Source organism: Ambystoma mexicanum, chromosome 1q, assembly GCF_040938575.1.
Source record: "Ambystoma mexicanum isolate Mex_15411 chromosome 1q, UKY_AmexF1_1, whole genome shotgun sequence".
NCBI classification, from domain to species: Eukaryota; Metazoa; Chordata; class Amphibia; order Caudata; family Ambystomatidae; genus Ambystoma; species Ambystoma mexicanum.
The window spans coordinates 983,604,444-983,631,517 of NC_090922.1; the positions used below are offsets into that span (position 1 = coordinate 983,604,444).

General features: G+C 43.9%; 1 protein-coding gene across 1 annotated transcript in view; it reads left to right on the forward strand.

Annotated features, from left to right (window-relative positions):
- The window catches only part of LOC138559733 (vitellogenin-like), a 1,213,840-nt gene that overhangs the window by 900,475 nt on the left and 286,291 nt on the right, over positions 1 to 27,074 (forward strand). Inside the window, exons 23-25 of the mRNA XM_069642739.1 lie at positions 14,346 to 14,861; positions 14,937 to 14,993; positions 17,796 to 17,909. Coding sequence (XP_069498840.1) covers positions 14,346 to 14,861; positions 14,937 to 14,993; positions 17,796 to 17,909 — 687 coding nt within the window. The remainder of the gene's footprint in view (positions 1 to 14,345; positions 14,862 to 14,936; positions 14,994 to 17,795; positions 17,910 to 27,074) is intronic.

Below are 27,074 nucleotides of genomic sequence, written 5' to 3' on the forward strand. Positions count from 1 at the left end.
TTTGCATTATCAGCACAGTGAAGGCTGGGCAAGAATTAAGGCGCAGGATGATAGCAGAGAGAACCTTGCTGTTACAAGGCATGCACCCAGGGGCGTTGCTAGGGGGGGGCTAAGGGTGCTATAGCCCCTGATCTTTTGGTTGTAGCCCGGATAGAATCTCAGGAGCTACAGCCAAAAGGCTAGCTAGCCCCCAGTCCCAACAGTTCCAACATCAGTTTAGCCTTTTCCAGACCTAGCAACTCCCCAGCATGCACCACTCGCTCCCTGGCCGGGATGCATACTAACCCATGTGCATCCTTGTCGGATAGGTTTCCCAGACTGAATTACTTATGGGAGAGATGTTTTGTCACACTATTTTGACGTGATATCAAACGCCAGTGTGTTTACTTTTACAAACTATTTCTGAATGGTGCGTCACTAACGGGTTAGACACGGTAATGTTACACGGTCTTCACAAGTTGTAAAAGTACTAGCACTGTGCTTTAGTAGTGCAGTGCATGAGCACTGAACAGGCATGGCGAAATACACCCTTGGGCCTCCAGGCACTCAGCTAGATCACTGGACGATGACGTACGTGCACACGTGATTTAAAGAACTCCTATATCAAGCTTAGAAAAAACGGCATTCATTCTCGAGAGCTCGTCACCACAGTACGCATGGGGGCAGCACTTTTGAGGGTAGAGAGATCTTCTGTTGTTAAGTTACAGGCCATACAGGCACTGAGCTGGCAGACTTCACAGTACTTAGGGAGACGTGTCTTTCATTATTGTTTTACAGTGCCGGGCGGGAACGTCTGTGGTATTGTTACCTTTTCCACTGATGTTATTAGCATTCCATCTGATGTGAACTCCCTCGGCAAAGAGCGGCTTTATTTAGTCAGACACTGCAGTCTGCACTTAGGAGCACGACACTCTAGTAACACAAACCGAGACAGGTGCGAGTACACTTTACAAAGCAAGCATCTTTTAAGAGCAAATGTTTTAAGAGCAAATGTGACAGTTTTGCGGTAGCATACTGGTCTAACACATTTCTTTTCATTTCTCTCCTCTTTTCTCCTTACGTGTATCCATTGTAATATTATAGCACACAATGCACTATTGTGCCGTGGTTCTTATGTGTATAGGGATTAATTTAGACGGGAAATATTGTATATAATATGACACTTGAACGCTCGACTCTGATGTTCCTACGATCAAACTGTGTTTTTTTGTTTGCACTGATCTTGTTTGGCTCACTGAACTACGTGGCAATTGGTTCTATGTTTATAATGGTTCGCCATGATGTGAACAACTTGTGATTGCTTGGCGCTGGGCCACTGTAATGGGCATGTTTTGCTCGCATTGTGTTTTTCTGCCCACATTGATACAATATTTTTGACCATACTGTGTTTTTGGCACTACCACATTATTTTGTGACTATGGGGGTCATTACTAGTGAAGCGGTAAGGGGTTAACGGCGCCGGTAAAGGTGCCTGAGCCGTCAACCCCTTACCGCCCCATTACGAGTCTGCTTGCGGGAGCCCTCTAAGGACGGCTGGTTTTACCAGGCGCCCTTAGCGGGTCCTGCGAGCAGACCAGGGTGCTAACAACGGGCCCGTTATTAACGTGCCCGTTGTTAGCACCCTCCCCATTCCCATTGAGCCCTATGGTGGCTCAAATGGGAATGGGGATGTTCAGGGTCTAGGTTCCTTGAATGGGGAATTGCCGGGCCCTCCAAGGTCGGAATGGCCTGGTAATTCCTCATTCAAGGAATCCGGACCCGGTACCCGGTAAGGGGGTAGGCATGCCGCTAATAGCAGCATGGTTACCCCCTACCTCGTAGTGACCCTCTATGTGTTATTGGGCTGATTCCTATTCTTTTGTTGGATGTAACATTCACTTGTTTGGGGTTCCTGTGTTTTTTTCCCCACAACTAGTTGCCCTGATGAAGGACCACTAGTTTGAAATGCTTTGGCATTCTTAGCACATTGGCACCTTGAAATGGCCACACTGGTTTTATGCAAATATAGAGTTGTTCTTTGACTACACCATGGCTTTGTGTTTTTTCTTATGGATAGAAAGTATTCCATGTACATTTCTGCCACCCTTTAATTGAATGTCACTCTAGCGATAACGATAGGCCAAGGGTGTGCAGCCCTCACCTTTGGCTTTTCTAGCCAAGGTCCACAGTTTTATCAATTTCTGCTACTTACCCACTCCTAGAGCACATTGGCAATGACTCTTGCTGAAGACCAGGACCTGCAATTCTGCCCCACTCCTCCCACGGCTGGGAGAGCATTCCCCCGAAAGCACTCACCCTGTCCTAGAACTTCTGCAGTGTGTCTCCCAGGATCTGGAGAGCAAAACAGCCAGGATCCGGAGAGCCAAAACAGCCAGGATCCTTGTTTAACCATATTGAACCAGTCGAATAGCATTCAAACGGTGTTCAGCGCACTCAAACCAGAGGGATCCACTGGTGCTGGTTTTGACATTCGATTGAACTTCGAACCACAGCTGTTTTGCATCCATTGAACTAGCTCATTGCTGCATCATGCCAAGCAGAATATGTCACCTCGCCACTGCATACAAATTAGAAATGCTGCTTCTTCGAACCCTGCATCGGAACATCAAGGTTATCACATCGAATCAGAACTTGACTTGAACAGTTGGAGCAGCATGTCACTCGTTGATGTGAACCAGTGGTTAACAACATTTTCAACAAACCCGACCCTCAAATCAACCCTGATGAGGCATTCGAACTGCATGACGCAAATGCTGTACTCCTCCCTCGCCCAGCTCCATTTTCACACCAACTAAACGCCAGCTTGCAGTTTCAACCAGCACAACTCGCTGCATGTGAACCTGGTTCAATCCACACCCCAGTACAGTTTGTGCTCTGGTTTGATGTTGTCACCTTACCTCACCAAACATTTGAATAAGGTACTTCAAAATGACCCTGTTCCCCTTGTCTGCCTTTTGGGGCCATAAAGGCTGGTTAAGTCCCTTTTGTACCTTTTCTTTCTACAAGACATATCCTTTTTCAAGTCTAAGTTGCATTTCGTGGAAACATGACCTGGTTGGCAATTGATATGGATGCATCAGCGTTAACACACTGAGTATCACAGCATGGCTGCTATCTATGCTTTTTGCAATGTTTACAGTATACGGAAGTCGGATTCCACCTGCAGTCCCACTCTACTTGATACTCATAACAATCGATGACATACATATATTAAGACAGAAGGAACTGTTGCATAAATAGACGTTCTGCCTATCTAACGGCACCCTGTCCCTCACAGAGTTTGGCAACGACTACAGCAGTGACACTAAGAATCACGGATGGACAGCTTGATCTGCAGTGGCTGTGTCCATTCCCCCAATTCCAACTACTATTTCCTGATGGATTATTGCAGACACTGAATCACTCACATCATGCAGCAACATTCTCTTGAGCTGCACATTCACTCTTCATTCACCAACACTCTACAGAATACATGGATGGCCATCTAATGAGGGCATACCAACCACTCCCTCAGACATAACCATGGTGAAGCTGGTTGAATTTTTGGGGGAAAGGAGGAGATAAGGATTTGCGAACACGCTGCAACGAATCATAATATGAGTATGTATGTGAGAGATCTGCTGCATGACACTTTCACCACGTGCAAACGTTTTCAGAGGTTTTGTAACCTTTTATTTTTCGGTAACACTCAATTTAAGACTGTCCGTATGGACGTTTTGTTCAATTTGGGTGCTACTGTTTTGGTGGCGGACAAAAATACCGAACATGAGGAGCGGGGGCAGCAGGGGTTACCCCCACACCGCATGTTCAGTATTTTGAGGGCTCGGGGTGTGGGGGTGTCCCTTGCATCCTTATAATTGGCGGCGGGGGACAGAAATTGCTCTAGCCCCTGTTTTTCATGAACTGTGAAAACGCTGGCCCGAGCAGTTATACTGCGGGTAGTCCACCTGCGAACAAAACGTTCACGGGCAGACAACCCAGATGCTTATTTTCAGATCGTTCAATTGAGCGAACTTAAGACCCCTTTTCTTAATAGCTTTTTTGATACTTTAGTATAGTTGTGCATTTGTATTCACACATACTCAGTTTTAAGGGATGGTGCAATAACATCAAGCTCGATTGAAGTAATTTGTGACAGACAAAAAGGAGTGCAAAGTAATTTCAGAAAAGAAGAATTAGCATATTCGTACGTGCATCGTGGATTTGCTTGTTGTTTCCTGTTTATTTAAATGTACTGGACCCTATCTTACTTTGTGCTTGGTAATCAGTATACTTACGAAAACCAGTTTTAGTCCGAAACCTATATGTATTGAGATTAGCAGTAAGCAAGGGTGGAGCATCTCCTCTCTAGCATGCTAGTGCTAGCTAGAAGTAGCACTAGGAGCATGGTGGAAAATTAGGGAATGGAGGACTTGCACAATACAGGAATATATTGGATAGCACTTCCAAGCGTACACTTTTGTCAGTGCCTTGCACACTGGAGGCAAGAATCAGCTTTGTATTCTCTCATTCTGGCTTTGTGAGTTCCATGTTGCCCTCCTTAACCCCCTTTGATTACTGCAAGTACAACGTAGCATTTTGTTTATTTAATCGAAGTCGGGTTTACATCATATTTTAATGTTCTATATTGTACTAGATTGCTAGAATTCATTTGAGAAATATTGTATTTAAGATAGGTATGACCCCAGTCTTTGTGATTCCATAAATCCTTTAGGACGGTGCTCTCCCCCTATCTAACAAAACTCTTCAATGTTATCAGAAATGCAGGCGCGGTGACTAAATCATTGGCGGAATAGGCCACAACGCTGCTGTTGACGCCTGGGAAGATCCCTACACATTGCGCCTCTTATAGGCCAATTGCACTGTTAAATACAGATGTAAAATTGCTGGGTAAAATAATTGCGGGCCGATTAGGAGGGATCCTCCCATCTTTGATAAAGAATGTCCAACCAGGACTCATATGCAACCGTTCAACATATGATAATGTTCGTCGAGCTATAGATTTGATTGCCCTTGCCCCAAAGATTCCTGCGAGATTGTCCTTATTATCTTTAGATGCCCATAGGGCATTTGACAGCATGTCCTGGGATATCTCGAAGTGGTGTTAGAAGGGTTTGGATTTGGCCCTGGGTTTTCAAAATTAATACTCTCAAATTTCCAAATTCCCTCGACCAGGGTCAAAATGAATAGAAATTGGACCCTAGTGATCGTTTTAGGCAAAGGCACTAGATAGGGCTGCCCCCTGTCGCCTTTAATCTTCGCTCTGGCGATGGAACCCCTGGCCCAACAAATTAGACATTATCCTGACATCTTAGGCTTTGAAGTTGGGGGGCAATGTCATGAATTAGCGTTATATGCAGACGATCTGCTTTGTTTTTTAAACGATGCCCCTAGCTCTATTCCACCCCTTCTGGACCTCCTGACCCGGTTTGCCTCGATCACTGGCTTTAGGGTGAACCCAACTAAATCTGTAGGATTGGCCCTAACTGAAGATCCCACTAGGCTAGAGGGAGTACAATCAGCATCACACATTCCATGGTCCTCTACTGATATCCCGTATCTGGGAATAAAACTGACCCCGACTTATGAGGGCCTTTACAAGGTGAATATCCCTGCCATATTTAGGGAGGAAAAAGAGTGGCTCCATCACTGGGACTCTCAGGAGATCTCATGGCTAGGCCGAGTCAGTGCGGTCAAAATGTCTCTTCTCCAGAAACTTCTTTACACTTTTCATTCCTTGCCAATACTCATCCCTGAAAATTAACTCATAGCCATGCAAAAAGAGATAGGCCGGTTCATCTGGAAAGGAAAAAAAACAAGAGTCCCTTGCAGGCTTCCTACAAGAGGGAAAATGGTAGTCGTATTAGGCATACTTTCGGTGTCGCGCTACTTTAGGGTAACCCAGGTGGCGCCGTTGCTCTCTTGTGGAACCTCAGCGGATCCTCCTAAATGGCAGGAGATTTAACAGGCGGTAGTGTTGTTTCCCCTGGCTCACTTCCCATTTATTCCCAAGGAGGCTCGGAGTTACCGGAGTGATTTGCTTTCCACTACTGTAGCTACGCTCTGATGTTGGGACAGGGCATGCTCACAGAGGGATTTTGTGTCAGGGTTAGGCCCGCTATCCCCCATCACCCAGAATCCTGCATTCACTCCGGGTTTATGTGCCAAGTCATATCAAAACTGGAGTCCAGATAAACCCCTGAGACTGGGGGATTTATATGTACGTCAGGAACCCCTGACTTTCGAAGAGTGTAAGGAAAAGTTTGGGGACTCAGAGGTAGAACGCTTTAGGTATATTCAACTCCGGCATTGGCTAACCAATAAGGGCACCAATCAAGCCGCTTCGAGAGTTCCGGTTGGTATTGAACTTAAGATCCTAGAGGGGCAACAATCCCATAAAAGAGCCACATGTTGTAAGCTTCTAGAGAAAGCCTCACTGGAGGAGAAACTCCCTTACATGCAGGCTTGGGAGAGGGAACTGGGTTTAGAAATTTCAGAAGAGTCCTGGCAACGGATCTGGCATAGGGCGCAGGGGAGTTTGTGGTGTACCATAGTAAAGGAGAACGCCATTAAAGTATGTTTTAAGTGGTATTTACCTCCAACTAGACTCCATGCAATGAATCTAGAACACCCAGATACATGTTGGCATGGATGTGGAGACTGGGGGGTTTAGCTCACATGTGGTGGCTTTGCCCAGTTATTCAAACATTCTGGTTGGAGGTGAGGTCCAAAATTAAAGAGGTTACAGGGTCTCTTCTCCCCATGGATCCAAGAGTGCTGGTGTTAGGAGATGCGCCAGAGGATGGGTCCTTCCCAATGATGGGGCATAAGGCGGCTCTGATCTCACAACTACTTATTGCTGCCCGAATCACAAGAGCCTGGTTTTGGAAAACAGTGGAGGGTCTGCAGATAACATATTGGTGGATAAAAATCTGGGAATTGCTAGGCCTGGAGAAATTTACAGCTATGCTTGAAGGGAAACTCCTGAAGTTCAGAAAAATCTGGAGCCCATTCCTGGACTATGTCTCAGACAGAGAACACATGTTCTTTCGGCTGCCACTTATGAAGCACTTTATGAATCCCTGATACTTGATGCCGACTTTATAAATGTATGGCTTGCCGACCTGTTTTGGATATTTCTTTTCTTTTTTCCCTCTCCTTTCCTTTCTTTCTTCTCTTCTTCTTCCTTCTCCTAGTTGTACTCCCTCGCCTTTGCATTCCTGCTTTTGAACTAATCCTCCCTTAATCAATTATTGTTGATTAATGAATTCAGGAATGTTTGATCAATTTACGATATCAAAAGAGTTATTGTGGAATAAAAAGGGAATGAATTGTGAAGGAAAATGATTTGTTATGTATTGTTTATGTTATGCAGTTGTATGTTGAAAACAATTAAAATAACTTAAAAAAAAAAGAATCTGCAGCTCTGTTTCAAAACAACATAATTATGAGGCATTATCCTTCTTTGATATTTAAACATAAGACATACCTGAGTTTGGAGTACGTTATCTGGTAATTCACATAATTATTAAAGCCACATCTTAACTATATAACACATTTGTCTACCCTGTGAGTCAAGGCCTGCCATGGACTGTGAATACCCATAGATTGGCTGTCTCTGCTCTAACCAGCAGGACAAGGAACAGTGGGGCTACCTCTCTTTTGATTCTTTCTGAGGCTGGTAACACATCTCTCCAGCCCAGGAAACTCTCAGCAGGAGCTTTCCTGGGAAACAGGAATCAAATGGCACATCCTAAACCAAAGGACAAGCCTCACAGGTGGGGTGTTGCATACCAAAGGGCATTTGATGCTATGGGTCTGAGAAGAGGGAGGGATTAGTGTAATCAGACAGATCACAGCACAGTTGGGGAAGGATTTCACCATCTTGTTTCTCTATATCCCTTGCCTTCCCTCCTGCTTCTTACACTTCCTTTGGCACAAATCAATTTGGGTATGATGCAAGAAGGCAAAGACCACTTCTCACGAAGACGAGGATTGGATCCCTAAACACAGACTTGCGTTTCCTCATCCAATGTGTTCTTTTTCTTATAAAAGTGGAGGCCTCCCACCCCTTCTTCGATTCATTTTGGAATTCGCATTTGGGCCATACTGGACTTAATGAAAAAAATTATTTGGACATCTTTAGGGAGAGTTTATCTTTCCAAAACCCTCATCATATGAGGTGAAGGAGCGTTCCAAGGCAGAGGCAATCTCGGCTCCTTATATGGGTATGTGTGACCTCAAACAACTGACATTTGGTAAACCCAAACACTCTAACCTCAACAGAGGAGACATTTCTCAAATTAAGACTCTGTACACTGATCCAAGCATCACCATATGCCGGGCTGACAAGGGCAGAGTTCTGGTCATACTCAACACAACTGACTACCATGCAGAATGCATCAGAAAGCTTCAAGACCATAATGTGTATGCTCCCATTTATAACAATCCTCCAGCTGATATTAAATCTAACATAGATAATATACTCCGTAGAGCTGAGGAATTAGACTGAATCTCACACAAAACCAAGGCGTTTCTATCCACCATACACCCTTCGGTTCCCATCTTCTATCTCCTTTCCAAAATACACAAGAGATTGGTGGACCTTCCAGGAAGACCCATTGTGGCAGCCACAGGCGGTCTGCTACAACCATTAGGAACATACATTGACCACTTTCTACAACCAGCCATGACTGCCTCCAAAACCCTTCCGACTCCGGCCTGGTGAATGGAGTAATTACCGGTCCATTCCAAGGTCGGAGGGACCGGTAATTCCCCATTCACCAGGGCCATTCCCCATTCCCATTTGAGCCCCCATAGGGCTCAATGGGAAGGGTGAAGGCGGCAATAACGGTACCGCAAATTGCGGTACAACGGTACCGCAAATTGCGGTACCGTTATTGATCCCGATGTCCCTTTGCGGGTCCCGTCCTTAACGCCTGTAAAAAACAGGTGTTAAGGAAGGACCCGCAAAGGGAACTCGTAGTAGGGCAGTAAGGGATTACCGGCACCGGTGCCCTTACCGGTGCCGGTAATCCCTTACCGCCCACCTCGTGATGAGGCCCATAGACTCGAGTCCTTGACACCCAGCGGGATGAACGTGGTGCCCAACTTGCATATTTTTGTATGAAATTTGAACTTTTAACATCACAGTTTCTATGATGGCCTGCAATATGTACACGCATTGTTGAACCTGGTGAACATCACAATCTGTGCCAGTCCTCACTATTCCTCGGATACAGGCATGGTTAGATACATACCGATTATATAGAGTAGTGATGGGATTAATGATGGGATTAATGTGTGCATTCTTACATAGGGGTGGGGCGTAGGTGCTTCCCACGAGCTGCCAGTATTAGAACTTTGCATTATCAGCACAGTGAAGGCTGGGCAAGAATTAAGGCGCAGGATGATAGCAGAGAGAACCTTGCTGTTACAAGGCATGCACCCAGGGGCGTTGCTAGGGGGGGTCTAAGGGTGCTATAGCCCCTGATCTTTTGGTTGTAGCCCCGGATAGAATCTCAGGAGCTACAGCCAAAAGGCTAGCTAGCCCCCAGTCCCAACAGTTCCAACATCAGTTTAGCCCCGGGTCTTTTCCAGACCTAGCAACTCCCCAGCATGCACCACTCGCTCCCTGGCCAGGATGCATACTAACCCATGTGCATCCTTGTCGGATAGGTTTCCCAAACTGAATTACTTATGGGAGAGATGTTTTGTCACACTATTTTGACGTGATATCAAACGCCAGTGTGTTTACTTTTACAAACTATTTCTGAATGGTGCGTCACTAACGGGTTAGACACGGTAATGTTACACGGTCTACACAGGTTGTAAAAGTACTAGCACTGCGCTTTAGTAGTGCAGTGCATGAGCACTGAACAGGCATGGCGAAATACACCCTTCGGCCTCCAGGCACTCAGCTAGATCACTGGACGATGACGTACGTGCACACGTGATTTAAAGAACTCCTATATCAAGCTTAGAAAAAACGGCATTCATTCTCGAGAGCTCGTCACCACAGTACGCATGGGGGCAGCACTTTTGGGTGTAGAGAGATTTTCTGTTGTTTAGTTACAGGCCATACAGGCACTGAGCTGGCAGACTTCACAGTACTTAGGGAGACGTGTCTTTCATTATTGTTTTACAGTGCCGGGCGGGAACGTCTGTGGTATTGTTACCTTTTCCACTGATGTTATTAGCATTCCATCTGATGTGAACTCCCTCGGCAAAGAGCGGCTTTATTTAGTCAGACACTGCAGTCTGCACTTAGGAGCACGACACTCTAGTAACACAAACCGAGACAGGTGCGAGTACACTTTACAAAGCAAGCATCTTTTAAGAGCAAATGTTTTAAGAGCAAATGTGACAGTTTTGCGGTAGCATACTGGTCTAACACATTTCTTTTCATTTCTCTCCTCTTTTCTCCTTACGTGTATCCATTGTAATATTATAGCACACAATGCACTATTGTGCCGTGGTTCTTATGTGTATAGGGATTAATTTAGACGGGAAATATTGTATATAATATGACACTTGAACGCTCGACTCTGATGTTCCTACGATCAAACTGTGTTTTTTTGTTCGCACTGATCTTGTTTGGCTCACTGAACTACGTGGCAATTGGTTCTATGTTTATAATGGTTCGACATGATGTGAACAACTTGTGATTGCTTGGCGCTGGGCCACTGTAATGGGCATGTTTTGCTCGCATTGTGTTTTTCTGCCCACATTGATACAATATTTTTGACCATACTGTGTTTTTGGCACTACCACATTATTTTGTGACTATGGGGGTCATTACTAGTGAAGCGGTAAGGGGTTAACGGCGCCGGTAAAGGTGCCTGAGCCGTCAACCCCTTACCGCCCCATTACGAGTCTGCTTGCGGGAGCCCTCTAAGGACGGCTGGTTTTACCAGGCGCCCTTAGCGGGTCCTGCGAGCAGAGCAGGGTGCTAACAACGGGCCCGTTATTAACGTGCCCGTTGTTAGCACCCTCCCCATTCCCATTGAGCCCTATGGTGGCTCAAATGGGAATGGGGATGTTCATGGTCTAGGTTCCTTGAATGGGGAATTGCCTCCAAGGTCGGAATGGCCCGGTAATTCCTCATTCAAGGAATCCGGACCCGGTACCCGGTAAAGGGGTAGGCATGCCGCTAATAGCAGCATGGTTACCCCCTACCTCGTAGTGACCCCCTATGTGTTATTGGGCTGATTCCTATTCTTTTGTTGGATGTAACATTCACTTGTTTGGGTTTCCTGTGTTTTTCCCCCACAACTAGTTGCCCTGATGAAGGACCACTAGTCTGAAATGCTTTGGCATTCTTAGCACATTGGCACCTTGAAATGGCCACACTGGTTTTATGCAAATATAGAGTTGTTCTTTGACTACACCATGGCTTTGTGTTTTTTCTTATGGATAGAAAGTATTCCATGTACATTTCTGCCACCCTTTAATTGAATGTCACTCTAGCGATAACGATAGGCCAAGGGTGTGCAGCCCTCACCTTTGGCTTTTCTAGCCAAGGTCCACAGTTTTATCAATTTCTGCTACTTACCCACTCCTAGAGCACATTGGCAATGACTCTTGCTGAAGACCAGGACCTGCAATTCTGCCCCACTCCTCCCAAGGCTGGGAGAGCATTCCCCGAAAGCACTCACCCTGTCCTAGAACTTCTGCAGTGTGTCTCCCAGGATCTGGAGAGCAAAACAGCCAGGATCCGGAGAGCCAAAACAGCCAGGATCCTTGTTTAACCATATTGAACCAGTCGAATAGCATTCACGGTGTTCAGCGCACTCAAACCAGAGGGATCCACTGGTGCTGGTTTTAACATTCGATTGAACTTCGAACCACAGCTGTTTTGCATCCATTGAACTAGCTCATTGCTGCATCATGCCAAGCAGAATATGTCACCTCGCCACTGCATACAAATTAGAAATGCTGCTTCTTCGAACCCTGCATCGGAACATCAAGGTTATCACATCGAATCAGAACTTGACTTGAACAGTTGGAGCAGCATGTCACTCGTTGATGTGAACCAGTGGTTAACAACATTTTCAACAAACCCGACCCTCAAATCAACCCTAATGAGGCATTCGAACTGCATGACGCAAATGCTGTACTCCTCCCTCGCCCAGCTCCATTTTCACACCAACTAAACGCCAGCTTGCAGTTTCAACCAGCACAACTCGCTGCATGTGAACCTGGTTCAATCCACACCCCAGTACAGTTTGTGCTCTGGTTTGATGTTGTCACCTTACCTCACCAAACATTTGAATAAGGTACTTCAAAATGACCCTGTTCCCCTTGTCTGCCTTTTGGGGCCATAAAGGCTGGTTAAGTCCCTTTTGTACCTTTTCTTTCTACAAGACATATCCTTTTTCAAGTCTAAGTTGCATTTCGTGGAAACATGACCTGGTTGGCAATTGATATGGATGCATCAGCGTTAACACACTGAGTATCACAACATGGCTGCTATCTATGCTTTTTGCAATGTTTACAGTATACGGAAGTCGGATTCCACCTGCAGTCCCACTCTACTTGATACTCATAACAATCGATGACATACATATACTAAGAGAGAAGGAACTGTTGCATAAATAGACGTTCTGCCTATCTAACGGCACCCTGTCCCTCACAGAGTTTGGCAACGACTACAGCAGTGACACTAAGAATCACGGATGGACAGCTTGATCTGCAGTGGCTGTGTCCATTCCCCCAATTCCAACTACTATTTCCTGATGGATTATTGCAGACACTGAATCACTCACATCATGCAGCAACATTCTCTTGAGCTGCACATTCACTCTTCATTTACCAACAATCTACAGAATAGATGGATGGCCATCTAATGAGGGCATACCAACCACTCCCTCAGACATAACCATGGTGAAGCTGGTTGAATTTTTGGGGGAAAGGAGGAGATAAGGATTTGCGAACACGCTGCAACGAATCATAATATGAGTATGTATGTGAGAGATCTGCTGCATGACACTTTCACCACGTGCAAACGTTTTCAGAGGTTTTGTAACCTTTTATTTTTCGGTAACACTCAATTTAAGACTGTCCGTATGGACTTTTTGTTCAATTTGGGTGGTACCGTTTTGGTGGCGGACAAAAATACCGAACATGAGGAGCGGGGGCAGCAGGGGTTATCCCCACACCCCATGTTCAGTATTTTGAGGGCTCGGGGTGTGGGGGTGTCCCTTGCATCCTTATAATTGGTGGCGGGGGACAGAAATTGCTCTAGCCCCTGTTTTTCATGAACTGTCAAAACGCTGGCCCGAGCAGTTATACTGCGGGTAGTCCACCTGCGAACAAAACGTTCACGGGCAGACAACCCAGATGCTTATTTTCAGATCGTTCAATTGAGCGAACTTGAGACCCCTTTTCTTAATAGCTTTTTTGATACTTTAGTATAGTTGTGCATTTGTATTCACACATACTCAGTTTTAAGGGATGGTGCAATAACATCAAGCTCGATTGAAGTAATTTGTGACAGACAAAAAGGAGTGCAAAGTAATTTCAGAAAAGAAGAATTAGCATATTCGTACGTGTATCGTGGATTTGCTTGTTGTTTCCTGTTTATTTAAATGTACTGGACCCTATCTTACTTTGTGCTTGGTAATCAGTATACTTACGAAAACCAGTTTTAGTCCGAAACCTATATGTATTGAGATTAGCAGTAAGCAAGGGTGGAGCATCTCCTCTCTAGCATGCTAGTGCTCGCTAGAAGTAGCACTAGGAGCATGGTGGAAAATTAGGGAATGGAGGACTTGCACAATACAGGAATATATTGGATATCACTCCCAAGCGTACACTTTTGTCAGTGCCTTGCACACTGGAGGCAAGAATCAGCTTTGTATTCTCTCATTCTGGCTTTGTGAGTTCCATGTTGCCCTCCTTAACCCCCTTTGATTACTGCAAGTACAACATAGCATTTTGTTCATTTAATCGAAGTCGGGTTTACATCATATTTTAATGTTCTATATTGTACTAGATTGCTAGAATTCATTTGAGCAATATTGTATTTAAGATGGGTATGACCCCAGTCTTTGTGACTGACTTACCTTTTGCTGTTGGTTTATTGTACCTACCAATACTAGCTACACATACTTTGATCACCTAATATGCAAAGTTCTCATTAACAGTAGTTAATTTCTAACCCTGTTATAACAATGTCCCAAGTAGCTTTTGTGTGCCGAACAGCTCAGTTTGCAATAATACAATTGTTTTCTGCGTGGTTGTGGAAGATTTCATAATTGAAATGTTTGTTGATTTTATGCCATGTTAACCCATCACGTGATCATTTTCACATAATGAGTTTCCTATACATGTTTTGACAATAGGACAAGTTACATAATGACACGAGTTCAAGCTCTTCATCCCGGTCCACCAGTCAAAGCACATCCAGCAGCTCGTCTAGCAGCGAATGTGTGCCACAACATGAAAAACACCAGAAGGCCAGGTCGCACTCCATGAGACACAAAACATCAGCTAGAGAGAAGTCAAGACCTGAGCAACCGAATCCCAAAGCAAATCACCATCACAGTCATCATCAACAAAAGACGAAGAAAAGGCACAGCCAAGGAAAGCAGGAGAATCCAAAACACAAAGGAAATTCGGGATCAAGTAGTGAAAGCCACAGTACAAGCAGTAGCAGCACTTCCAGTAGCAACCATAATGCCAAAGCTAACCATGAGAAGAGAGGTAGGACAAGTGACCACCAAAATCACAGTGGGGATAGGAAGAGAAACAAGGCCGACAGAGAACACAAAGCACAGAAGAAACACACCAGGAAACATGAACATATAAGTTCTGGCAGCAGTAGCATCCAAGTCCAGAAGCACTCTTCGGAAGAATGGGTAAGGCTGATGTCTTTGTGCCTAATGTAAACACTGTTTACTGCTTGAGGTGCTGATTTGTTTAGTGTTTTTCAGGGTGTGAAAATTCCAGAAATCTTTGAAGTTCAGTTCAAGTCAACTTCTACCCATGCGGTAAGTTACATTGTATTGTCTTTTTAACGATTTATTTCTGTGGTGTTCTGGTTTTGTAATAGCATGTTCAGATGTTCAAACAAGAACATGTATTCTGCTTCCAGCCGTTTTACTCTTCGCTCTTTCTTGGCCCACAGCACAACATACCAGGTTGTGAGAAATTCTTAGCTTTATTAATATTCAGGGCTCAAGTCGAGGGTAGACGCGGGTGGATGGAGTCCCTTCACTTTTTTCAGAGGGCACCTTGATATGCTAATTTCTGATGACACCACATTCAATTGGTATGTTAATGAGCCCCACCATTTTATTTTAGGACTTGACCCCTGTATCAATCTGTGTTTATCTGATGGCAAAAAGGCATAGTATGGTGCCATGAACTGGGCAATGTACACCTTTCTTGAATTAGATATATGAGGCAACTCCCTTTCAAAACCATGCATTATTATGCTAAATGTGGCTGTCCATCAACAATCTCGCTTAGAACAAGTCTGCAGAAGTACCGATTGCACACACTGTGTGTTCTGCAGCCAGTAGGGCGGAGGAGTAATAGCTTTCCATCAATAGCCAAGTGGCAAGTTGCCTTCTGTTTCATTTTCTTATAATAATTTCACTTTAATGTGCAGTTCCCGTTTGGTGTGGATAATCACCAGTAGGTAACGAGTGCTGCCCAGCATGACTCAACATCAACAAATTACAAGAGAGAGAAAAAAAGTTGAACAATGTTTCCATTCCAAATGATAAGTCATTACTCTTTCAAAAAATCACATTTTAAAACTACTATCAAAACTGCAGACGTTTTATCATCCTCCCATGCGCTGTGATTGGTAGATTGTCGAGGTCAATATTTGCCTGAGCAATTATAGGCTAGCAACTGGACAGGTGTTAACAGATTCGGAATCTGTCTGAGGTGTAACTCATGGTGATCACTCAGCTGACACTGGATCCCAGACACACATGCTGCTGCAGATGCGGCTTCCTGGTGACAGAAAACATCTTTAAAATAGATTATTCTGAAAAAAAACCACACACAGTAATTAACGAGTATAGATTTTCTAAAATCGGCACAGGTTTTTGAACTTACCCATAGAACATCAAGATTTCGGGACTTGCCTGCATGTTTGTTTCCCTGTGCTTTGGGAATCTCTCTCTCCTTTCCACTGCCTGCCATTACTACTTCAGAATGTGTCAGACCCAATTGTAGCTTGAAGACAGACACTGATCAGCACGGCAGGGGACGGTGTGAGTGGAGGCAAAGACGCTCCATCAGGATAGATGGAGGCACATCAGTGATGTGTGGAACTGGGTCATAGATCATAACAGAACAGGAGTCTGCTCGGCTCATGACAAATGACAGCGATGACTTTTGATGTGAAGGAACGGAGTTTATGATCTTGATTCTCTCCTCTTTCTTCATTTTCTGCTTTGAAACAAAAGTTTTTTCTTTATGTCAAAACTGTAGTTTTTCAATAAAAAAAAAAAGATCATAACAGGACGTATAAAAGGGGCACTCATGTGTTATATGTGTGAGAGAGACTACTGTCCCAGGATTGGGCACATGAGGAACTGAGGAGAGATAGGTGTGGGTGGAGAACAGACTAATCTGTAATGTGGCAATAAGCCCAGAGACTTAGGGCCATTACCGCCTAAGGTAATGCCCCCAGTGCCCATAGTTACAGGCCCGAGCATAGCGGATGCCTTAATGAGGGCCCCAGGGCCTTTAACGTAGGCGGTAATGGCCCGAAGTAGAGGGGCGTATTGCCATTACTACCCCGACCCGTTAGACCGGGGTACTAATGTTTTTTCCCAGCTGCGAGACGTATTGCGTTTCGCAGCCGGAAAAAAAAGTTTTAAAAAGTTTTCAAAAATGGCCACCGTGGTCAGAAAACGTAGTCCGTTTTCTCTTTCCGTGGCAGCCTTAGTAACAATGAAAATTGCCACCATAGAAGGAGATAAGGAACTACACGTAGTCCATCCCCCCTTTCCATGGCAGCCATTGAAGTAAGTTGAAAAAAAAGTAAATAAAAAAATGGCTATCATAGAAAGGGAGAAGGAACTACACGTAGTCCCTTCTACCTTTCCATGGCGGGAACGAAAATGATGTTGGAGATGGGTGTGAGCTGCACTTCGTTGCGTGATAGGGATTACCATCCAGTAAGGCTCGGAATCCAGCCAACCACAGGTAAATGTTGTTTTTTATTATGCCGCGCCGGGTACTAATTATTTATAATTGTCTGATTTCTTAACAACATTCAGATATGTTGAAAAGAAACCACTATATTAAGTGCAGTTCTAGCCAGTTTGCTTCTATTTCTTAGCATTACATGTTTACTGTTATTTCTGCAGATGTTCATGTTTCCCCTGCACATGTATCCTTCTTTACCCAAGGAAGTTTGAAAAATATGTCCACAGACCTTAACTTATGATGTCCTAGATTTATGCTGCCCATAATATTTTCTTCATGTTCTGGGTTAAGTTACCCTCATTAGTAAACTGGGATTTCAAGAAGACCTTTTCGGAAGTGCCTTCACGCACGCACAGTTAGATTATGTATCTATGCATGGATTTGACATTCTGGTAGTTAGCAATCGTGGAACACGCCTGGATGAGACATCAGTATTTAATGAAAAAGAGGCCCTTTAAAGTGCATAACTACATTTACAAATTGGGGGCAGAGAGTCCTGCTGTCACTCAACGTGTCTTCTACATGCTTTTGTTATGTGTATTTTGGTAAAGTCTCCCACGTTCATATACTTGACCTATCTGTTGCTCACTTGCAGTTTCTTCTTGAATTTAATCTTTTAGCATTCGAAGGAAAATCATAAATCAACATCTCGCTCCAATTCAAAGAGCAGGAGAAGCAGACAGAGAAGCAGTGGCAGCGGCAGCAGCATTTCCAGTTTTACATCAGGACATGAGGTTAGTTTTTGCATCATATGATCACACATTATGGAGATACCTCATCGATTCTGGAATACCTAGCTTGTATTTTTCATCTGTGTTACAGGCATCATACATCGTTGATCCTCAAAAATGCACTTTTTGTGTCCTGGAGGTTGGTGTTAATGTACGTGAATATTCCATTTAGTTCATGAACTGGCTACCTTGTGATTAAGATCAAGGTAGCTTCCACCTGCTTAAGTTGCAGCGTGGCTTTCCTACTTTACATCTGACTGAAGGGACTAATGAATACTGCACGACCTCGGGACTCTATTGCAGTGACCAACAGTCATCACCTGGCATTTCCATGTCAGACCTTTGACATTATGTACCAGTGCTCTAATTTTTATTGGAGGCACACAGCAATGACAAAAGGGAGAAAACATAAATGACATAGAGAGGTCCATGACCATGTACACGGGTATGCCCGTGGCTCTCTTCATGCTATTTTGATAATTGTTGTGAATGTGCGTAAACAGTGAATGCAAATCTGAGCAGTCCATGGTTTCGATGCCATCACACATTTCACAACAATAGGTATACTTGCCATCCCCTTTATATGTGCACGGTGGATAGGATATGCAACAATCCCTTAGCCGCATGTACTTGTGTACCAAGCAATTATGTGGTAACTGTGCTGCACATGCTCAAACAACGTAGATCATAAACATTCAGCATATTATCCCATCTATCAAACGTATATATTCTAGGTGTGTTGAGCATATTTATCACTCGGTATGCACCCAGATCTACACCTACGCCTGTCCCTTGGAGTGTGCATAGCGGAGGGAGGAATCGCGTCCAAAGCTTCGATAGATTGCCCTATATTGGCTGCCTTGCTTACTCGATCTAAGAGACACGGTTGAGTGAGCCTGCCACTAAAAAGAAGTTGCTGAGCCCTGTCGCGTAGCCGAACGAGTTTGGCACATAGCGACGCCCTTATTGCAGTATCCGGACTAGTTGGAGACCTCATGTACCCAGTTACCCGAACTGGTTTGACACACAGCGACGCCTGCATTGCAGCCCCAGATTATATGGAGACCCCAGGCAGTACCTCGATCCATCTGCCACAGATATAGCTCTGTAACTTAGTACAGAGCTGGGAAGAAACATTCGGCTATTGAGTAATCCTCAACAGAACGTCTCCTGCTGGATTACAAGATTCGTTCACATAAACCATCCATTTGATGGTAACACGTGGACTCACAAGGTGTGCTATCATGAATGCACGATTAGTAGAAACATGATTAACTACCTGTTTGTGCTTCTGTGTGTATTCTAGTACTGATACTTTTGTGTGTATTTCATTACTGATACGACAAAACTCAAAGCACTCATTTAAGGGGCTTGACTTTTCCCTAAAGCAGATATGCACAGAGCTTTAGTTTATGACATAGTGTTCAATTATTTGTTGTTAGATTAACTTGACAGTTCCCTGACGAATTTCCCTACACTTGGTTTACACTTTTTCTGTTTGTTGGAAAGAAACATGTTGGATGAATTGTTTTGAGAAGGGTGTGCATGTAGTGTTGTGGAGTGAGAGAGTGAAATGTTGTATGAAAAACCTTGTTTTTAAAGATTTGCTTATTTTGCACAGCATACGACACTTTCTGTAGACACCACAGACTCAAGAGGGATGCTACATTTTTGAGCTCCCTACACCCATTAGACTGACTGTCAGTTTTGTGTACACTGTTGTTTTGATGGCAGTGTTGGAATATAGGAAAGTTACAGTGCAGTGGAACAAAACCACATTGCTATTAACTTATAATTCCCTAAAATCAATTGTCTGCCAGTACAACACCACATTTGTATTATGGTCCTTTGACTGCATATGTCTTATCTTTTTTTATATTTGAATAAAAATTGTATTTTTTACGAGTCAACACTGCCTAATAATTTAATGTAATAAGAGGTAGTTTTTCCATAAACCAGCCTCTGTGTGGCTTGTGTGTTACCTTAGAAATTTGGAATTTTGATGCCCGTTTCACCCTAATGTTGTTTACTAAAGGTTATTGACCTCCTAAGGGTTGGTTATTTATGGGTTTTCCTTCCGCTCTACCTCTCGCTGTGTTGTTGGTTGAGAATATTCATCAAATGTACATGTGCTACAGATGCTATAAAGGATCGTTTCTTATGCACATGCTTGCGCATAATATGTTTATTATAATAAGAATGTATTGAAAATTAAACTAAGTGTATTCATTTGTTTGTGGAATTCTTAATGCAATTAATGTGCACTACAAATCAGATAGTTCATCAATACATTTTCATGAAATATATGTAGAATATCCTTTCCAGAATTAAAATCAAAGGGTTTATATTTCTGTTTAACTCATAAACTGTTAATGACTCCAATCAAGCATTCCCACTAGGTCAGTGCCTTGTCTGGGATTGCTCAAGGAAAGCCCTTATTTATATATTTTTATGACAAGTTATAATCTGGATGATGAACCCTTGTATCACGCCCCTCTCTTAGAATCCCTCTGACCCCACTGAGCCAAGAAGTAGGTTTGTTTTGCAAATTAAAAAGGTTTATTTGAAAAATTAAACAATAGATATATATCACACTTTTATAATAAATTAATATTTGATATCACACTTAGACATATGACAGTGATCAACGATGGATGATGTTATACTAGCACACTGGTTTAATTACTTAGGGGTAGTATAGAGGATAAGGTAGCTGAGAATGCTTTATATGGTACAAGGAAATGCAAGGTGGAAAAGAAGCAACACAGGAATAAACTTGATATGATTTCAGCAAAAGGTAATAGAATCACTTTTCCCCTTTTGGCAACTCACTCCCCCTATGCAATGTAAGGAGATGGAAGTAACCCACACAATTCTCAGGAATACACACAAATGCAATACAAAGTTCCAGTTCCCCCCAGCGAGCTTAGAGGAAAACAGGTATGATTTTAAACACAGGCAAAATCCTTTTAAATGTGGTGGCAATGAAGTGAAAAATATACTCAAATTGCTTTTAATTCCCTATAGGAGGTTCAGGGTGAGTGAGAGATACTTTAAATCAGTTCAGGCCAGCCCTATCAATGATTTAGGGATGGTTATCAAGTTGAAAACAGAATTCAGTGATGGAAGCAAAAGACAAATGTTTTTACACGTGGCTGGAATGAAGCAACATGTCAAATTGCGGAAATTTAGTCGTGTGCGTCGAGCGCAATTACGGAGGAAGTATAAGGAGTAGAAATATGGTTTGCTCATTGGAAAGCTTAGAATCTTAGCTTTAAGATGAAAGTTAAATTTAATTCCTAGGACAAACGGTTCCGGAGATACGGACGATTTTGTGAAGGTAGATTCTCGAAATTAAAATAAAGCTCAGAACGACAAATTACAGTTTTGCAGCTTTAGAATGACAGAATGGCACGATTTCTAGGATGCAGTTCTCAATAGGTTAAAATAGTTTGAATTAGATTATATTAAACTTAGAGATTGGGTTTTGCACAGTTCTGGCTGAGTACTCACACTATATTTTGGACAGGAATGCGACTTCATCACGGATCAGGTCAGGATTAGCTGCGGTTCTCTCGCCACTGGGTACTGGTTCTGCGTACAGCGATCTGGGTCAGCTCTCAGCACTGCACAGCGATCTGGTCTCTCTGGATCTCTGGTCTCTCTGGATCTCTGGTCTCTGGAGATTGATGGATTTGAAGTCTGGAGTCCCCCGATGTGAGTCATCTGTCAGCGTGCTCCGCAAGGAAATGGAAATTGATTGTCCCTACCTGTCCTGCACAGTCTCCTTTTATGCGCTTAGAAAGTGGGGGGGGTCGGCTCATTCTGCATGCCCAACCCTCCCAACTTATCATTGGCCAGTTCCTCCTCTCTCCCTTGATTGGGGGAACTGAGTTGTGAGTCAGAGTGATGCTGCCATTTACAATCTATTGAAGAAACGCCCCTTTGCTTTTGCTTTAGAATTCATTCTCATAACTAAACATATTTCCCAAACGCACAAGTGGTTGACATTACATGTACAGATTGCAGATGGCTTAAGGTACATTCTGGCCCAACTCTGATCTTCCTGGGGGCTTGCATTCAAAAATGGCAACTTATTTTCGTTGTTAGTTGGTTTACCAATGTTAAATCTTTACCCAAAATTACACAAATGTACACCCCCTTCTACACATATTCCAGTAATTGACTAGGTCTCTAGCATAAGCACAGTGTCTGCAGTATTAATAATTAGCGGGGTTCGGTCCTAAGACACCGCACAAATTGGAGTTTGGTCTCAAATCGTGAGGGCCTTTTTTCCATTTTGTGGACCCCCAAATTGCACATTTCTGTGAGCTTAATACAAGATTTTATAAGCAATTTAATCAAACATACATTTGCTGCTATAGGAATTCACACTCCAGTCTGGCCCGCCCCTAGGAACTGGGAGAGTCAGGGATCACATGTCTCTCCTACCAGGCAGAGCTCTGTTTACAGTCAACACCCAAATCAGCATATCCTATTCAATGGAAAGAGTCTATTGTTTTGTGTCCTGCAGGCTGGAGGAGAAACTCCTCCCTCTCAATCAACAGGGCCATGTGATATCCTGGCTTCTTGTGTGGAGTTCTGAGGTGAGAAGGTTTCCCACCCTTTTGGACTGTTAATTGAATCAGCCTGTCTTCTGTGAACAGCAGGTGTTTAATTAACCAAAAGGCTTTGAAGTTTCCAGCTGGCTCAGGATCCTTTGGCAACTCCTGAAATACAGTTCTACTGTCAGAGTTTAGACCGCTAACGCCGGTTTGTGGAAAATGCCGGTACTGCACCCATTTTTGGGATCTGTCTTGAATTAATGCATTTCAAAAAGGGGATTTTACTTGATAGTATATGATCCTTGCTTAACCTTGTTTTGATGGGAATCCTTACAGTAGAGTAAAGTAGAACACTCAACCAGGGTTGAATTTTTTTTTGGTGGTTTCGTGCCCATGATTTTAGTAAATTTGACATCAAGAAAATGAATTCCCAACAGTCTGGGTTGCTTTTGGCAATCAGCATTGCCAATTCCAATGGTTTCAGGCTACTCTTTATGTAGCCCAATGGTGGTTTTAGGCAGTGCCCTCCTGTGCTCACAAACATAAGTTTGCACAGTTTTGTGGTAGGGCTTGAATGCATCGGTAAAAACATCCCGCAAAACATAGGTCAAAACTATTGAACAGCATTTGTTTTAAAACATATAGTGTGTTTATATCCCAGAGTGTTTCTGGTGTGTTTCACCCTATTCAGCAGAATAGGACTATAAATTCATTAGAATTATGCTTTAGAAAATATCGGAAAAATAATTTTACAATTTGTTGTAGTCATTCTAAACTTTGCCTAAATTATAGGATCAATATATTACTGACCTCAAAGATGAAGGATACCTCCCTCAAGCCGTCTTTGCTCTCTGGCTGCCCTAGCTCTTTCCCTTCTTAAGCCTGCAAATTCAATTGCCCTCTTGTGTGTGACCCTCTAGTGTGAGTCAGATCTCTGTTATGGAACAGTCTCTTTGAAGGCAGGCTCTCAGAACAACTCCAGCCCCCAACTGAGAATCCATACCTGGAAAGGAAGTAGTTACCTCTCCTCCCAGAGAGTCAACAGAGGAATGCATCCAGCTTTGTTTTCTCACTGAATGGAATGCAGACAGGCAGGGACCTGAAATCCACATAGCCTCCCATAGCCAATCTTAGCTCATCTCACATGGATCCCACTGGCTTTAATAACTATGTGAACTACCAGCCACAACACCAAAGCTGAGGCTTATATTTCCATATTATCCTGCTACCGAGTTGGTAATTTATCATCATTATGATGGTTTTATAACAGAGATTTAGATGTCAATGCAACCTTTGCACTGCAGTGGCTTGGCTATCACAGCAGCTGTCAAACAAGGAGCCAGCGACCTCCAAATCTGCGTTGTGCCACTGAAGAGCAACAGTTGCATGTCAGTATACTGATGCAGCAGAGCATGCGTTTAGGCTATGGCTTTGGCATGGAGTTTAATGGAGTTTAAGGAAAGCAGGGTCAGGTAAGCAGACAACAGTTTCAGAGATGTAATTACCCACATCATTGTTTAATAAAAATCAAAAAGTGAGGGCTTTTACACCATTACCAGATGGACATTTTCTCAGTTTCATCTTCTCATTGATAGTTGGGCTTGTGCAAATAAAATTAGACAGTGCTACGCAGAGAGCATCAAGACGTGTGGAGCAAGTCATCGGTGGGACAGCCTGCCCTGAATACTTACAGGATCAATAATCCATGATTTCAAATCAGCATTAAATGCTAATTAACAATCTGTCCATATAATGCATCTGATTGTGCTCTCACTGTTGCAGTACACTTTCCATTAGGACTGTTTGGGATACTGTGCCATGTTTAATTGGAATTTACATCAACAATGATGCTATTTAAACAGACGTAATCCCACCTTGTCTCATCGCTACATTTTGGGTGGTTCGAGGGTTTGCAATTTTTCGAACTTTCCCAAAAATTCATCCATTGTTGTTTGAGATTCAAACATGGGTTACCCATGAGGCTATACTGCTTCCATCCTCTGCAGGGTACTCTTGTTCAGAGGAGAATCATCTAGAGTTTTGGTGCTGGACCTCCCCTGGGCAGGACAAAGACTGATATGTTTGGGATTTTTCTCCTCTTTGAAAGATAATGAGCTAAAGAATCTGGGTAAGGCTCTCATAACCAGGACTAATGTCTGGCAGAGAGACTCCCAGGACCCCCCTTGTTTTTTTCATATTCAAGTAACTTTGGGTCTCACCCTAGATTGCATGGGTAATCCAGACGTGGACCCCTTGCTCACTATTCTTAGAGAGATACAGCTCCACTTTACTGATGAGGTCCAATCAGATCGAAACATGTGTCTGGGGTTGCTGTTGGTACTCTTGTTAAGAGGAGAATTGCCTAGCATTTTGGTGCTTTACTGCCCCGGAGCAGGACAAAGACTGATATGTTTGGGATATTTCTCCTCTGTGAAAGATAGTGAGCTACAGAATCTAGGTAAGGCTCTCGTAAGCAGGCCTAATGTCTGGCGGAGAGACTCCCAGGACCCCCCGTTGTTTTTTGCATATTTAAGTAAGTTTGGGTCTCACCCTAAGTTACCAGGGTAATCCAGACGTGGACCACTTGCCCACTATTCTTAGAGAGGCACAGATCCACCCTACTGATGAGGTCCAACCAGACCGAAACACGTGTCTGGGGTTGCTGTTGGTACTCTTGTTCAGAGGAGAATTGCCTAGCATTTTGGTGCTGGACTGCCCCGGGGCAGGACAAAGACTGATATGTTTGGGATATTTCTCCTCTGTGAAAGATAGTGAGCTACAGAATCTGGGTAAGGCTCTCATAACCAGGCCTAATGTCTGGCGGAGAGACTCCCAGGACCCCCACCCCCTTGTTTTTTGCATATTTAAGTCACTTTGGGTCTCAACCTAAGTTACATGGGTAATCCAGACATGGACCCCTTGCTCACTATTCTTAGAGAGACACAGATCCACCCTACTGATGAGGTCCAACCAGACCGAAACACGTGTCTGGGGTTGCTGTTGGTACTCTTGTTCAGAGGAGAATTGCCTAGCATTTTGGTGCTGGACTGCCCCGGGGCAGGACAAAGACTGATATGTTTGGGATATTTCTCCTCTGTGAAAGATAGTGAGCTACAGAATCTGGGTAAGGCTCTCATAACCAGGCCTAATGTCTGGCAGAGAGACTCCCAGGACCCCCCCTTGTTTTTTGCATATTTAAGTAAGTTTGGGTCTCACCCTAAGTCACCAGGGCAATCCAGACGTGGACCACTTGCTCACTATTCTTAGAGAGGGGTAGCTCCACCCTACTGATGAGGTCCAACCAGATCGAAACACGTGTCTGGGGTTGCTGTTGGTACTCTTGTTCAGAGGAGAATTGCCTGTCATTTCGGTGCTGGACTACCCCAGGGCAGGACAAAGACTGATATGTTTGGGATATTTCTCCTCTGTGAAAGATAGTGAGCTAAAGAATCTGGGTAAGGCTCTCGTAACCAGGACTAATGTCTGACAGAGAGACTCCCAGGACCCCCAGCCCCTTGTTTTTTGCATATTTAAGTCACTTTGGGTCTCACCCTAAGTTACATGGGTAATCCAGACGTGGACCCCTTGCTCACTATTTTTAGAGAGACACAGATCCACCCTACTGATGAGGTCCAACCAGACCGAAACACGTGTCTGGGGTTGCTGTTGATACTCTTGTTCAGAGGAGAATTGCCTAGCATTTTGGTGCTGGACTGCCCCGGGGCAGGACAAAGACTGATATGTTTGGGATATTTCTCCTCTGTGAAAGATAGTGAGCTACAGAATCTGGGTAAGGCTCTCATAACCAGGCCTAATGTCTGGCGGAGAGACTCCCAGGACCCCCCCTTGTTTTTTGCATATTTAAGTCAAGTTTGGGTCTCACCCTAAGTCACCAGGGTAATCCAGACGTGGACCACTTGCTCACTATTCTTAGAGAGGGGTAGCTCCACCCTACTGATGAGGTCCAACCAGACCGAAACACGTGTCTGGGGTTGCTGTTGATACTCTTGTTCAGAGGAGAATTGCCTAGCATTTTGGTGCTGGACTGCCCCGGGGCAGGACAAAGACTGATATGTTTGGGATATTTCTCCTCTGTGAATGATAGTGAGCTAGCTACAGAATCTGGGTAAGGCTCTCTTAAGCAGGCCTAATGTCTGCCGGAGAGACTCCCCGGACTCCCCCCTCTTGTTTTTTGCATATTTAAGTAAGTTTGGGTCTCACCCTAAGTCACCAGGGTAATCCAGACGTGGACCACTTTCCCACTATTCTTAGAGAGGAACAGCTCCACCCTACTGATGAGGTCCAACCAGATCGAAACATGTGTCTGGGGTTGCTGTTGGTACTCTTGTTAAGAGGAGAATTGCCTGTCATTTCGGTGCTGGACTGCCCCGGAGCAGGACAAAGACTGATAAGTTTGGGATATTTCTCCTCTGTGAGAGATAGTGAGCTAAAGAATCTGGGGAAGGCTCTCGTAAGCAGGCCTAATGTCTGGCGGAGAGACTCCCAGGACCCCCCGTTGTTTTTTGCATATTTAAGTAAGTTTGGGTCTCACCCTAAGTTACCAGGGTAATCCAGACGTGGACCACTTGCCCACTATTCTTAG